This window comes from Megalobrama amblycephala, linkage group LG19, assembly GCF_018812025.1.
Source record: "Megalobrama amblycephala isolate DHTTF-2021 linkage group LG19, ASM1881202v1, whole genome shotgun sequence".
Classification (NCBI taxonomy): domain Eukaryota; kingdom Metazoa; phylum Chordata; class Actinopteri; order Cypriniformes; family Xenocyprididae; genus Megalobrama; species Megalobrama amblycephala.
The window spans coordinates 28,820,120-28,836,433 of NC_063062.1; the positions used below are offsets into that span (position 1 = coordinate 28,820,120).

Consider the following 16,314-nt stretch of genomic DNA (forward strand, 5'->3'; position numbering starts at 1 on the left):
TACACAAGAGTAAATACAAAGAGTTTGTTGTCAGTAGCTGCATTGGACTAACTGGAGCTTGTTGATTGAATGTGGAGGACAACATAATTCAGTCTTGAGGTCATGAATGCATAAACCTTTTTTTTTTTTTTTTTTCTTTCTTCAATCTAATTATCTAGTCTGCATGTAGCTTTTTAGCCTTTTATAAAATCAACGCAGGGCCCGGGGGGTCTATACATGGTAGCCAGAGCAAGAGATAGCACAGGTTTTTTTTTTCTTTCTTATAACTGAAAGTGTAAAATTAAGCACAAGAACTTCAGATCAGCTAAACCTGTGTCCTGTTCTCAGAGTAACATTAAGAATATCTCTATAGATTGTTGTAGCATCTCCCCTATGAACATTTATAACAGTATCCTGATGGATTACACTTGTTTAGACCAATGTAAGTTCAAGTTCAAGCAGAGTGCATCAAAACCATTATCTGTGATGATTTCATTTACAAAAACCGCCTTAGATGTAAGAGATCTGTTCATAAGCCCAATCTTTAAAAAAAAAAAAAGTTTTTGTTATTATCCATTTTAATCGCAATCAGATTTTTTCTAGATCCTGTAATCTTCTTGTTTGTTCTCACTATTTGGGGAACAGACACAATCTATAGAATGGACTATAAATGCCATAGTAACATTTAAGTGCTTAGAACATAGGCCATCATAACTGTACTGGGTGTTTAAAATTTTACATACTAGTCATATGGTAGGTTGTGTACTGGAGATGTTGTCCGATAGGAGATCTGCTCAGACTCTGCCGGGGTGCAGACCATCGGCACTGAAAAATCTAGTTAGCTCTTAGAAAAGATTAGTTACAAAAATTTGTTAGTTACAAAAAGCAGTTTTTGTTCATCAAACCATCCATTTAAGAGTGTATAATCTACTGAAACTTTAGTTTTCTCAATGGTAAATAGTGCTGACACAATGATCATCTTGAAACTGCTTAGCAATGCCCTAGCTACCACTCAAAACACACATGTAACCACCAAGGAAGATTCAGAGCACCTTAACAGCCACCTAGCAACACTCCAGCTTACCATCCAGAACACCCTAGATTAGAAGAAACTACCTAGCAACCACCCAGAACACCTTGCCACTGTCTAGCAATGCACTAAAATAACTCAAAACACATTAGTAACCACATGCCAACACCGCTGGCAACTCCCTGAAATTCCCTTGCTTCATGATGGAGAGTTTTCTCTGAACAAACCCAATTTTTTTTCTTTGAAAATGGAAATATCTTGTATAGTTATGTTATTTATTACATTGTTTCTATATTGGGCTTAATAAAAATGTTTGTGTTTGTGTCAGGAACGTACTGTAACTCAGCAAGTGCGTGCTTTGTGGCGTCTGATGGTAAAAACCTGCGTCTGTATCAGGCTGTGGTGGATGCCCGCAAACTGTTGGATGAACTCTCTGACCCAGAGACCTCTGTAAGAGCTTCTAAGACAAGATTTGATAAAAAATAAAGTGCTTATCTGCCAGTTAATGTAGAAGAAATGTAATTTTGAGTTGATCTGATTGTTGATCTCTGATGGTTGGTTTTGTATTTAGAAACTGGTGGGTGAAGTGTTCAACATTGTGAGTCAGCAGTCCACTGCCCGACCCGGCTGCATCATCGAGCTGGATGTCATTACCAACCAGGTGGGTTCTACGTCTGTTTGTGTGTGCATAAGCAAGTTTGTGTATGAGAGATTGACATTGTGTGACTAATTTTTTACTATTCAAATATAATATGTTGTGTGTGTATACTGTCTCCCAGTGTGGCTCAAACACTCAGCTGCTCCACGTGTTCCAAGAGGATTTTATTTTAGGATACAAACCACATGAAGACATTCCAGATTTCAACATTACTAGCTTTCCCACTGCAGAAGGTACAAAAAACATTCTTTTGCTTTTGAAGTATGGTCTACACAGTTTTAACAGAATATTACATTTGGGTTCTCTTTGTTCTAGAGTACCAGCCCCCTCCTTTCTCAGAAAAGTTCTACCTGGTGGTGATCGAGAAGGATGCATATCGGAACTCAGTATTACAGATGTGGCATCTTCATCTGCGCTCGGTGCAGGCTTGTGTGGGTGCGTATGATGTGGGTTATTTGTGAAATGATGACAGCTGTGAGCAGACAGCTTATGAGGGGAAACTGTGAAGGGAGTCTCATGAATGGAGAGCTCACACTTCCTCTAATGACTAATTTCCTTTTCAGAGATGGAAATAATTTACAAGGAAATGAGGCCTTAATTTACCCATTGTACATCAATAATGTACATCTGTACTGTGTATTGTACTGTACAAAAAGCTTTCTGATTATCTGTCTGTCTCTAATTTTCTTTCTCTCTCTCCCTCTATCTGAAATGCATTCTATATATCATGTATTTTGATAATTGGTGTCATTATTGATTATTGTGACATTTTCCTGTCTTTTTGTGTCCTTACAGAAGAGCCAGTAAATGACCAAGTTTTTCAGAACCAGCTGACGGTTCCTTTGAGTCAAAACAATGCTGACTCATCTCCTGAAATCACTCCGGGTCATAGTCCGCTGCCCCGGTCCTCCTCTTCCGCCAACTTGCAATCAGCCAGCAAACTCATCCTGAGCTCTAAACTGGTCTACAGTCAGCGGCTAGAGCTGCCATCAGGGGTGGAGCTTATCAGAGCCACGCCCTCTGCTGGTATGATCATATATTCATATATGCATTGTTACAGCCTAGAATTGCCTCAGGTAGAATAGGAAAAATGGTCACGCTTTATTTTTAGGGTCCAATTCTCACTATTAACTATTAACTTCTGCTTCAATAAACCCGTAATTACTGTTTATTAAGGTTAACTTTAGGTATTGGGAAGGAGTAAGGAATGTAGTCATGGCATTTATAAGTGCATTAATAAGGCATTAATATGTGCTTTATGAGTACTAATAAACAGCCAATATCTTAGTATGCTAATAAGCAACTAGTTAATACTGAGAATTGGACCCTTAACTAAAGTGTTACTGGAAAAAGCAAAAAATCCACAATGCTAGGTTTCTTTTCATTTATTTTGAATAGACAGTTGTGCAAATTACTCTTGCACTCTTGCAAAGGCCATGTGTTTGTAGAGCTGATAAAAAACAAAAGATATTTGGTCACAATTTGCTACAAAACTGAAAAGCATTATAAAAGTACAAAATAAACAGAATAATGACAAATAAAATTTGTCCATTAGAAGTGTTATAATTTGCTGCACTTGAACTATATTTAAACACTCAAAGTTTTAGCCCAACCTTCCTATACTTAATTTTCCATGTTCCGCTCCATCTCTGTGAGCACAGAAAGATGCATTTGATGCGTGAGTGCATCTAGAGGACTTGATCTCAAGCGGTAATTTTCAGTGTGATCAATTAGTTTAAAATTTTTAATGTAAGACAACATGCTTTCCATGCAAAATTGCACATGGGGGCTTCCATTAACATGAAATGGAATCCTTGATATTGACATTTGAACTGATTAATGGAAATGATTTAAACTTTACTACTCTATTCACATGTTTGCTGTACTTGTTGTTCTTTTCAAAGGCCACTTGAGCTCCTCGTCTATCTATCCTGTTTGTTTGGCTCCATACCTGATTGTGACCACCTGTTCTGATGGACGTGTCAGGTTCTGGCACTGTAGGGTAGACATGGACTCGTCAGCACCACACCCCGAAGAGACTCGTTCATATCGGTGGGAGCACTGGAGCCTCTTGAAAGAGGAAGAGGACAACGACAGCTCTGTGTGTGTTGCGGGCCGACCTGTTGCTGTCAGTTGCTCCTACACAGGAAGACTTGCAGTATCGTTCAAACAAATTTTGCCTGGTAATGAAGGTGATATGTCTCAGGACTTCTCCATGCTTGTATCAATCTATGAGTGTGAGTCAACGGGCGGCTCGGAGTGGGTCCTAGAACAGACGATTCACCTTGATGATTTTAGCAAACCCGCGAAAACGCTAGATCCACGTGTTAGTGTCGATAGCAATTTGGTTGTCTATAGCAAGTTGGATCTGTTTGCAACCAAAGACAGCCCCAATATCAAGCACTTTGTGCACCTAGACTGGCTGTCTAAAGAAGATGGCTCCCACATCCTGACAGTTGGGGTTGGATCCAACATCCTTATGTACGGACGCATCTCAGGGGTCGTCACCGAGCAGACAAGAGTGAAGGATGGCATGGCAGTCACTTTGCCTCTAGGGGGAAGCATAAAACAGGGAATTCGCTCTCGTTGGGTGTTGCTGAGGTCTGTAAACCTAGTCTCTTCTGTGGATGGCACCCCATCCTTGCCAGTGTCCCTATCCTGGGTGCGTGATGGCATCCTGGTGGTGGGCATGGACTGTGAGATGCAGGTTTACGCGCAGTGGAGGCAGGACGAGAAACCGGGTGACTCGGAAGACAACAGCATCTTATCCCCAGAGGCCATTGGAGGTCGTACTGTCTCCGTTTCAAATGAGGGCAGAGCGCGATCTAAGAGTGTCTTTGAGGGCAGTGCGGGAATCGACGATGCATTCCGCCCCCCAGCTGTAATCCAAGATGGCGGCTTGTTTGAGGCAGCCCATTCATTGTCGCCCACTCTCCCACAATACCATCCATCCCAGCTGCTAGAGCTTATGGACCTCGGAAGGGTACGCCGAGCCAAGGCTATCTTGGCGCACCTAGTCAAGTGCATTGCTGGAGAAGTTGCGGTGGTGAGGGATGTAGAAGCAGGTGAAGGTGGTGCAAGGAGGCACTTATCTCGAACCATCAGCGTGACGGGTAGCACAGCCAAAGACATTATCGTTGCTGGCCGAGACAGTGGCCGAGATTACACTGAAATCAACTCTATCCCCCCTCTTCCACTATATGCACTGCTGTCCGCAGACCAGGACACATCTTATAAGGCAGGAGAGGAAATGGGAAAAGCTGGAAAAGGGGCAGAAAATGAGATGCAGAATCAGTCAGAGGACCAGTATGCTGATTTGTTTCAGGTGCAGGCTGTCACCACCGATGATTTTGTGAGCTTTGCTGCAGAGAAACCAGAGAAGAAGTCTCGTGTTATTAACCTATCACAGTACGGCCCCACATACTTTGGCCCTGAACACGCACAGGTGCTGTCTTCACATCTTATGCACTCTAGCCTGCCGGGACTCACGCGCCTCGAGCAGATGTTCCTTGTGGCACTTGCCGATACTGTGGCGACCACTAGTGCTGAGGTTGCAGGACCCACGGATAAGCAGTACTCTGGTGAGTTTACTTCTCGTACTAACTTGAAAACTGAAGTATGTAATTTCTGCACCACTAGTGTCACTAAACTAAGAAAATAATGACGGGTTCACAGGCTTCCTAAACATTCCCCCATCTATTATTGGTCAAACAAACAAATCCCACCTCAGTAATTTTCTAGTAACCCTGAAGACTTTGGTTAGATTTTTCAAGTGTGTTTGATTAGGTTTGGGGCAGTGGACCTTGAGTAGGATAGAGATGTACTGTACAGTGAAGATGTTTTTTTGAAAATTATGTCAAGATGTCCACTTTATGTCCACAATATCAACTTGAAGATTCTATTCTGAGCTATTCATGTATTCTCGTACATGGGCCCGTATTTATCAAGAATTACTCATAAGAACACTGCTAAGAATTGACTTAAGAGTAAAAAAAAATCTTGTCTCAAAGCTGCGATTAAAAGTTAGTTATCAAGCATCTCGGTCGTAATTTAAGTGAAGTGTAGGACTAAATCTTAAGTGTCAGTCTTAGAGATGATTCACGACACTTTGCTGTGCCACAAACGGGATTTTGGATGACGATATAGGCATGGACCAATCACTGAATAGATTTCCTTATTTAAGAATATTCTCAGATAAATTCACATTGGATGGTGAAATTCCTAAGATGAGTTTACATTCAACGCACATTTGACAATTAAGAATTTTCAAGAGAACACATTATGATATACACATTGGAAATGAAAGATAAACACGTTTTCCACTATGTCTCTGTCTGCTCAGTGCCATGACAAACCCCTACTGGCAACTCCTAACCACTTGAGAGACCTCTCGAGCTGTCATAAATAACTGGGAGAGTAAGAGTGATTCTTAGCTTTAAGCAATTTGATAACTTGCTTTTAAACGCAAGTTTGAAAGTAGGAGTAAATTTCATAAATTCTAAGCATTTAAGACTAAAATGGCACTTTGAGAAACTTGATAAATACAGGCCCTGACTACCTTTTACTGCCATTTTAGATAGGGTATTGTTGGCCAACCTAGAAGTTAGTATCATCCTGGTTCCCTCAACAAAAAACGTAAGGATTTTCCCATTAGTTTTTGGATTATTACAGAAAATAAACTCTGTGACTAACAAAAGTTTATTATTCTTATGTTTTTTTTTCATCGTGATAATCTTCACACAACTTGAAGACAACTTTTATGAATTTTGAATCGTCAGAAGTAAAAAAGCTATATACGTAAGCTATAAACGAACTACACAACGTTCGCGTGACTTCAAAGTCACCATCACTAAACTTCCGACAACTCTTTTAGTCTTTATTTAAAAACATTTTCCATGAAAGTTTGAGTTATAATAGTTTCCAAGAGCACGATTATAAACCTAGTGAGGCTGTGAAAGTGGAGTAGTGTATACATGAGTGTACCTGTTCGGTGTGATGACGTTTAATGTTCCCTACAACCTCTGTAGTTCCATTAGCCACTTGTTAGCAACTGTCTTTTTCAAGACAAGTAAAAGCTTTTGAAAAAATTGCAATTGGTTATTACTGATATATTGTAGAATAAAATGTGAAAATTTGTTGAGCTTGTGTTAACCACAGACCTTATTTCAGGCACTTAGCCAAAAATCCTTTCAAATTGACTTCAGGACAATGGAACCGGGCATGCTAAAATGCTAACTTGTTTCCAGGTTTTGGCCTACAAAAATATGTCATCCCTGCAGCACTCTATTATGGTAATTCTAACATGATGTGAGCACAGCACATAAACAGCCAGACATTATGAATCCTTTCTTTGTTGGTACTGGTGTCTCCTTCCATAATGACCTATGATTAGCAGATCTATCAGACAAACAGCTAAAGATATTGCCATTTGGCAGCAATCTTTCTACTTTTTTTAGTTGTGTAAAAGTGCGGTGACATTTAGCCTCTTGTTTCTTGGCAGTTTTAAAAAATGTATTTTAAGGTACACAACAATGGTGCCTGTGGTATCAAGACACAATTTATACATACTGAAGCATATGTCTTAAGGTCTAGGTTTTGTTGTCACCCCCTGCTGGAAGATTTAGTCATTACACCAGCTGGCAGCAATTAGCATCGTTTTCCATTGACTGGCAGTATAAGCCACATTAACATATCAAAGAACACAAAGTTTAAAATAGAAACTGTATTTCAGTTCAATATGTTATATTGCCAAATGTTCAAGTAAATACATTTAAATATCATTGAATGAATAAACTAACAATCCAGTTAGATTAAAATTTTTGTCTCTTGTAATACACATGAATATCTTGCGAATGTGATGTAATTCTTGTGTTGGCTTACTGTCTAGTATGTCAGTGGGGTTAACCAAGTACATGAAGAGAGAACCATAATAAAACTTGATAATGACCTTGATGTTATTATTTATTGTCAACATTGAACATATCAGGCTTTATCCATGTTACCTATAGCTCCGATCTTTTTTATTTAGTCTCTTTAGTACTAAACCTTAACACAGTGTTCCAGTGCTTGCTAGAGCCAAAATGCAAGGAGAAAGGTTCAGGGACAGTAGGATAAATCATACGGCTCGTGTTTATGTGTTTATACTTTCTAATTCACATAAAATTGGGTTGCTGATGAACTTCAGAGTTCAATCCTCATTTTCCCCCTAGAGGAGGCATTTTTAATTAGTCTCTGAGTGTTGATGTGCTGGATTTTTGTGCTGTTAAATGTTTAATTGGATCAGCTGTGATCAGAGTCATTAGAAGGTGATGCAGATCATGGTCGGGAATATGTTCACGATTGTGTGTGCTCTGAACATCATTAACACTCTTTGATGACAGACCTATATGACTGAGAGTGAAAATCACATGGTACGCTTTCAAAACACCTCCAAAGCAATGAAATCACCATGCAGAAAAGGAATCAGATGTTAAAAATGCAAGGTTTACTCGGGTTATAGTTTTGTAAATGCGTGTTTTTGCAGGTGGAGATGCTCTAGATGAGTGTGGCCTACGTTACCTGCTGGCCATGAGATTACATACCTGTCTGCTGACCTCCCTGCCCCCCCTCTACAGGATGCAGCTACTGCATCAGGGTAACACACACTAACCTACATAAACATATACACAAATCACACTCCCATGTGCACATGCAGTGCTAAGTGATTCCCTCAGATAAGGTGGCGCTAAAGCTTTTCCAACAAAGGCAATCAAGTCAAGTCACATTTATATAGTGCTTCATACAATACAGATTGTTTCAAAGCAGATTAACATGAATACACAAGAAAATAAGTGTTAATGTTGTAAAATTCAACTTTGTCAAAGAGGTTAATATCCACTGGTTTAGGATTTTTTCAATATTTACAAACCCAATTCCAAAAAAGTTGGGACACTGTACAAATTGTGAATAAAAAAGGAATGCAATAATTTACAAATCTCATAAACTTATATTTTATTCACAATAGAATATAGATAACATATCAAATGTTGAAAGTGAGACATTTTGAAATGTCATGCCAAATATTGGCTCATTTTGGATTTCATGAGAGCTACACATTCCAAAAAAGTTGGGACAGGTAGCAATAAGAGGCCGGAAAAGTTAAATGTACATATAAGGAACAGCTGGAGGACCAATTTACAACTTATTAGGTCAATTGGCAACATGATTGGGTATAAAAAGTGCATCTCAGAGTGGCAGTGTCTCTTAGAAGTCAAGATGGGCAGAGGATCACCAATTCCCCCAATGCTGCGGCAAAAAATAGTGGAGCAATATCAGAAAGGAGTTTCTCAGAGAAAAATTGCAAAGAGTTTGAAGTTATCATCATCTACAGTGCATAATATCATCCAAAGATTCAGAGAATCTGGAACAATCTCTGTGCGTAAGGGTCAAGGCCGGAAAACCATATTGGATGCCTGTGATCTTCGGGCCCTTAGACGCTGTGCCACAAACGGGATTTTGGATGACGATATAGGCATGGACCAATCACTGAATAGATTTCCTTATTTAAGAATATTCTCAGATAAATTCACATTGGATGGTGAAATTCCTAAGATGAGTTTACATTCAACGCACATTTGACAATTAAGAATTTTCAAGAGAACACATTATGATATACACATTGGAAATGAAAGATAAACACGTTTTCCACTATGTCTCTGTCTGCTCAGTGCCATGACAAGCCCCTACTGGCAACTCCTAACCACTTGAGAGACCTCTCGAGCTGTCATAAATAACTGGGAGAGTAAGAGTGATTCTTAGCTTTAAGCAATTTGATAACTTGATAACACTGCATCACATACAGGAATGCTACTGTAATGGAAATCACAACATGGGCTCAGGAATACTTCCAGAAAACATTGTCGGTGAACACAATCCACCGTGCCATTCGCCGTTGCCACCTAAAACTCTATAGGTCAAAAAAGAAGCCATATCTAAACATGATCCAGAAGCGCAGGCGTTTTCTCTGGGACAAAGCTCATTTAAAATGGACTGTGGCAAAGTGGAAAACTGTTCTGTGGTCAGACGAATCAAAATTTGAAGTTCTTTATGGAAAACTGGGACGCCATGTCATCCGGACTAAAGAGGTTGCATGAGTGCGTGTGGCATGGGCAGCTTACACATCTGGAAAGGCACCATCAATGCTGAAAGGTATATCCAAGTTCTAAAACAACATATGCTCCCATCCAGATGTCGTCTCTTTCAGGGAAGACCTTGCATTTTCCAACATGACAATGCCAGACCACATCCTGCATCAATTACAACATCATGGCTGCATAGAAGAAGGATCCGGGTACTGAAATGGCCAGCCTGCAGTCCAGATCTTTCACCCATAGAAATCATTTGGCGCATCATAAAGAGGAAGATGCGACAAAGAAGACCTAAGCCAGTTGAGCAACTAGAAGCCTGTATTAGAATTGGACAACATTCCTATTCCTAAACTTGAGCAACTTGTCTCCTCAGTCCCCAGACGTTTGCAGACTGTTATAAAAAGAAGAGGGGATGCCACACAGTGGTAAACATGGCCTTGTCCCAACTTTTTTGAGATGTGTTGATGCCATGAAATTTAAAATCAACTTATTTTTCCCTTAAAATGATACATTTTCTCAGTTTAAACATTTGATATGTCACCTATGTTGTATTCTGAATAAAATATTGAAATTTGAAACTTCCACATCATTGCATTCTGTTTTTATTCACAATTTGTACAGTGTCCCAACTTTTTTGGAATCAGGTTTGTAGAAATCAGGAGAATCATGAGTCTAAGAAGTAGGGCTGGACGATTAATCGAAAAGTAATCGAAACCGAAATTCAGAAACTCTAACCGACAGAATTTTCCCATGTCTGTTATTTCATTTTTTTAAAATTCTGTTAATACTTTTCCCCTTAAAAACATATTACTGCATGTGTAGTCACGTGACTCCACCCCGTCCAGTCAGCGATATTGAAGCAACACAGAGGCGGACTCAAACGCCGAGTCCACACACACAGACAGCATTGAGATCACTTTCACTTGCATCTTCACTAAACTTTGTCAATTGTATGTATTTTTAAGGCTTGCTAGTTTGGACATTCAAGCGATTTTAGACCATTGGATGTGTATCATTATATTGAGATAGCTACTGTGCTGATGCATTGTGGCACACGAACACTCATACATATAGTAGCTGCACATCACGTGAAGATCGCGCACACAGAGAGGAGCGCAGAAACTCGTTGTCAACGCTGTCCTGTGATTTATTATCACCGATGTAGCTTAGAAACTCAAAAGTTACAGCATATATTTTTCTACTTTTGAAGTAACTACTTACAACCCACTGCTTCACAATTAATAGAGAGACGGTATGACTAATTCACACTCAATCACTCTCCTTAATGCATTCAAATGATTTACAATGAGCTGAAATCTGGAAGAAATGTTACAAACCATAGACACAATAACTGCTGAAAATGAGCTGTTATGTCGGAGCACTCTTTTCATTCAAATATCCCACCTTTAATAGTCAAGCATATTTATAGTACAAACCTTGTCAATGAACTGTGAGGGCAAAGAAAAAAAACAAAACAAAAGCAACAAACAAACAAAAACAAAACAATGGTTCATTAATTTAATTGAGGTCAAATGTTTAATTAACCGAGATTTTGATTTCATAAAAATCATAAGGTGATATCATCCAGCCCTACTTACTGTAGAAGTTTTAGGCCCAGTTTCACTTAAGTAGCTTTTATAAATGTCTTATGAAAAAACAAAAAAAACATTACTGATGTGCATCTTAAGACAAAACAAAGTTGCTTTCAGTTAAAACAGCTCAAATATACATTTTAGTCTGGGACTAGCTTACTAGCTTAAGCCTTGTCTGTGAGGGGGTCCTGAGTGCTGCATTCAGCACTCACCTGTTGTATATCTTTTTTTTTGGTCTTGGGTGAATAGGCTTTTATACTGTGTTTGTATGTCCAGGAGTGTCCACTTGTCACTTTGCGTGGGCGTTCCATTCCGAAGCTGAGGAGGAGATGCTGAACATGATTCCTGCCATGCAGAGAGGAGATCCACAGTGGTCTGAACTCAGGGCGGTGGGCGTCGGCTGGTGGATCAGAAACATTAACACGCTGAGGCGGATGGTAGAGAAGGTGAGACCACACACAAACACACTTGCGCATAACATTATTTACACAAAAGTTGTTTCTGGATCAACGTTTCTATAGAAGCCAGGTTCTCAATCCTGTCTCTGAAGGATGTCTCCAAAATTAAGCACACTTGATAGTCATTCTTATTAGAACTCATCAGCATTTTAATCAGTCAGCTTGTTAGACCTGAAATGGATGTGCCAGATATGGGAGACATCTGCAATTTGATGATTAGAAGTTCTCCAAGAATCATCACTATGTAGTGGTATGCATGGGTCCATGCCTTGAAAAGATGTCAGACATTATGTCAATTTGTTGTAGCTAAGCTGTCTAGGGAAGTGATAGGATTGGGTAGGTGGGGTGGGGGGAGGGGGTGGTGTTGTTATATTTAAAATAGAAGGAACTAAAATGTATCTTTGATTGTTTTAATGTATGTTGTTTTACTCCTTCAATAAAAAAAAAATAAAATAAAAAAAAGTTGTTCTCCAAGAAAACCAGTAGTGCTCATGAATTGCATTAACACAATTCAATTTTTCTGATTCCCTCCTTCAAAAACGTGATTTTTTTTTTTTCTGGTGCTCTGATTTTTAGTCTCCATTAATTTTTTTTTTTTTTTTTTTCTAGTTCAATACAAATTTTGCTTGCATTCAGTTTGGCTAATTTCACTTAAGTTCAGTTCAAATTTAATTCAATTTCTAATCAGTTCAATGCCTTTTTACCTTTTACTTTTACAGTTCAAATCATTTTAGCTTAGTTAATTTTATTTTACTTTGGTTTAATTTAGTTAATTCAATTTCACTGCAATTCAGTTAATCTAATTTCAGTTCATTTTAGTTCACTAGTTCATTTCGGTTTATTTAAGTTCTTTTGGAATGTCAGTTCTCTTTAATTCAGTTCCATTGATATCACTGCAATTCAATGCATTTTCACTTCAGATCATTTTATTTCAGTTGTAATTTCAGTTTAGTTTTTTTTTACCTTTGATATAATTCAGTACAATAAAATGTCAATGCAGTTCAGTTAATTTAATTTCAATTCATTTTTGTTCACTTTAGTTAATTTTCTGTTCTTTTGAAATTCCAGTTCTTTTTAATTCAGTTGAATTCAGTTTAGTTGATATCAGTGCAATTCAATTCATTTTCACTTTAGTTTAAATCATTTTAGCTTTGAAATTCATTTGTATATATATATATTTTTTTCATTTTGCTTTAATTCAGTTTAATAAAATTTCAGTGCAATTCAGTTAATCTAATTTCAGTTCATTTCAGTTCACTTTAGTTAGTTTAATTTTGTTCTTTTGAAATTTCAATTAATTTTAATTCAGTTAACCTGTTAACCTTCACTGGTGCACCGACGCTTCTTTGTTTAAATTAGATCAAATGTACTGTTAGATGTAATGTAATTACCTTGACAAACTATACATCATTAAAAAGATCTAAGAGTCAAGCTTCAATTTTTAATCTCTATTTTACTCTTAATATCGCATGGTGTCCGTTATTTGTTAATATGCGCTGGGAGTTATGAATATGAGAAACGGAGTCGTTATCTTTTCATTGAAATATGAGCATCAGCCTCAGCCAATGAGAAAAAAAACTCCTGTGAGATCATCATGAAAAAACTCGACAAAATAGCATCCCTCAGGGCTTTTAGCTTAAAAGCATGCACATTTGGAGAAATATTGATGGACTGTCATAAGTTTATGTCAATTTTCTATACAGAGGAGTAATATTTATTAAATTTTTACCCAAAACGCGCTGTTGTCATCATATGAGCGCTGTATATACAGATCTACTGTTTTCTCAACTCATACCTGCAGCCGGAGGGCGCTCTGTGCACACTTAGTCCACAAATCAAACTTTTTTTTTTTTTTTTTTATTTATATAGCACAATAAATACAACAGCAGTTGGCCATTGTGCTGTACAAGAGAATAAATGAATAAATATAATAATGCAATAATAAAGGGAGTTTTCATCACTGTAGCTTAGTACAGTTGAAATTTCAGTTTGCTTTAATCTTATTAAACTTCGCTTTAATTCACTTCAATAAAATTTCACTGTAGTTCAGTTAATCTAGTTAATTTTAGTTGTAGTTAATTTCATTTTAATTTAATTTCAATTCAATGAAGCTTTATTATTCCAAGTGTATAAGTATATATGGCATTGGTGATATTACAGTTCATAAATATGATTTAAAAAAAAAAGAAAAGAAAAGAAAATCTCTGCCTCTTTACTTTGCATTAGGTAGCCAAAGCAGCATTTCAGAGGAATAATGATCCACTGGATGCAGCTCTCTTCTATCTGGCCATGAAGAAGAAAGCCGTTCTCTGGGGTCTCTTCAGGTACTGACTTCAAACTCTCTTATTCATAGATACACAGTTACTTTCACATAGGTGCATCTCATATGCAGTTATTCTCTTAATGCTGCTTGAAGCTCTTTGCTGAAGGAGCTGTAAAATTTCTGCTTGTTTATTTATATATTGATTTCTGTGTAGGTCTCAACACGATGAGAAGATGACCCAGTTTTTCAGTCATAACTTCAGGGAGGACCGCTGGAGGAAAGCGGCTTTAAAGAACGCCTTTTCTCTCCTGGGAAAACAGCGCTTTGAGCAGTCGGCTGCGTTTTTCCTGCTCGCTGGCTCCCTGAAAGACGCCATTGAGGTTTGCATCATCCTATTTCGAAATTCACTCTCAGGAAACCGTGTGTTGTTGATCTCTTAGATGTGGAGTCTGCTGCTTTTGGTTTGGCTTTGTGACGTCATAGAGCGTGTGGTCGTCTGTGAAGAGTGGAGTGTGATATAACAGCCCTGAGTGGTTTGGTTTAGTCTAAACATCACTGATAAACTCCCTTGATGGACATATGACAACTTTAGTTTACCTTGGGCTGGATGTCTGACAGCAAACAGTCAAAACAGTGATAGCAACACTCGTGAAGATTGCACCATTTGATAGGTTGTAAAAATGGAGATACTTTAGGAATATAAATGAGCTTTCTGTTTTTAGTCTATTTATATTTTGAACAGATTAATGAAAAGTGTTCTGTAAAATCATTAATGTTCCTCAGTCTAGCATTCACAAATATTAGATCATTTATAATTGTGTGACTTATTAAACTCATGAATATATGTCTGGGTCATATTTCATTACCATATTAAAATGGTAAAAATAGTAATTATTTTCATGACAGTTCAGCATGTTTAACCATCAAATTCCTGTATTGTAATGTGTCTGGACATTTTACATTTTATTTTTGAAAATAATTGTTGTTACGTTCATTTGGTAGTATTATTTTATTGTGATTCTCTTTAGATTTTCATAAAAATATAATTACTTTTTTTTTTTTTTTTTAAATCAGCATGTTTTAAAGGCATTACAAATAAAACAACAATGTGTAAATGTTTACCACTTAAATCATTTTTAAATTATTTTTAGTATTTTTTTACATAGTAGTGAGAATTTAGGTCGAAATATGCTTAATTATGATTAAAATAATGTCATAATGCAAAAACAATGTGAATGAAGTTTCACAATTTTATATTAGGTGTCTTTACTATGTAATTAAAAAAATTGTTTGGTACACTGTACTTGAATTGCAAAACACTGCTGCTATTGAGGTTGGATACAGGTAAAGTTAGGGATGGGTTTGGTGGTATGGTTAGGTTTAAGGGTGGGTTATGGTGTTAGAAAAAGATCAAAAGTGTAATATATATAGATGTGATTACAGAAATTAATTACAGGTGTAACAGCTGTATTTTTAAATGTAAGTACAATGTAAACACTTTTATGTGCATATTAAGTGCAAAGGACATGTTGTTGACAAGTTGGTCTGTCTCTCTGGTAGGTTTGTCTGGAGAAAATGGAGGACATCCAGCTTGCGATGATTGTTGCTCGTCTTTACGAGGCTGATTATGAGAGTTCATCCACCTGTCAGGGTATCCTGTATGAGAAGGTTCTTGGCTGCAGCAGAGATGGAAGTGGATTCTCATGTACCAAACTACACCCCGACCCGTTCCTGAGGAGCATTGCATACTGGATCATGAAGGACTACACCAGAGCCTTGGACACACTGCTGGAACAGATTTACAAAAAGGATGATGAGAACCCTGGTGAGAATCTTTATTGCTTTAACCTTGTAAAGTCTTACATATGAAATAATGGTCCAAAACAGTTTATTGATCCTGTAGACAAAAGAAGAAAAGTTTGCTTTTTTTTTGAGTATCATATTTGATATGCAATTTGGTGCAGTTGCTGATATTTATATGGCCAAAAAGTATGATGAAATTCCGACAGATTGTAATGTAAATCAATCAGATCTTTATAACAGTATAGAGGACTATTTACATAAAATGCATAGAAATCAGTTGTCACTATTAGTCTTAGATGATATTAAATGCTTAGTTTTATGATCAAGGCTCTGTAGTATTTATTGTGGAGTGCAAAACAAATAATGCAACGCAATGCAATGATGATTGAAAGATGTGAAAATAAA

General features: G+C 37.6%; 1 protein-coding gene across 10 annotated transcripts in view; it reads left to right on the plus strand.

Moving 5' to 3' along the window:
• Window positions 1-16,314, plus strand: part of dmxl2 (Dmx-like 2) — a 98,994-nt gene that overhangs the window by 38,502 nt on the left and 44,178 nt on the right. For all 10 annotated transcript variants that reach the window (XM_048169254.1, XM_048169257.1, XM_048169255.1 and 7 more), the window contains exons 13-23: window positions 1,338-1,459; window positions 1,581-1,670; window positions 1,789-1,900; window positions 1,983-2,102; window positions 2,463-2,693; window positions 3,572-5,248; window positions 8,191-8,301; window positions 11,662-11,831; window positions 14,070-14,167; window positions 14,321-14,486; window positions 15,667-15,931. In XM_048169254.1, coding sequence (XP_048025211.1) covers window positions 1,338-1,459; window positions 1,581-1,670; window positions 1,789-1,900; window positions 1,983-2,102; window positions 2,463-2,693; window positions 3,572-5,248; window positions 8,191-8,301; window positions 11,662-11,831; window positions 14,070-14,167; window positions 14,321-14,486; window positions 15,667-15,931 — 3,162 coding nt within the window. The remainder of the gene's footprint in view (window positions 1-1,337; window positions 1,460-1,580; window positions 1,671-1,788; window positions 1,901-1,982; window positions 2,103-2,462; window positions 2,694-3,571; window positions 5,249-8,190; window positions 8,302-11,661; window positions 11,832-14,069; window positions 14,168-14,320; window positions 14,487-15,666; window positions 15,932-16,314) is intronic.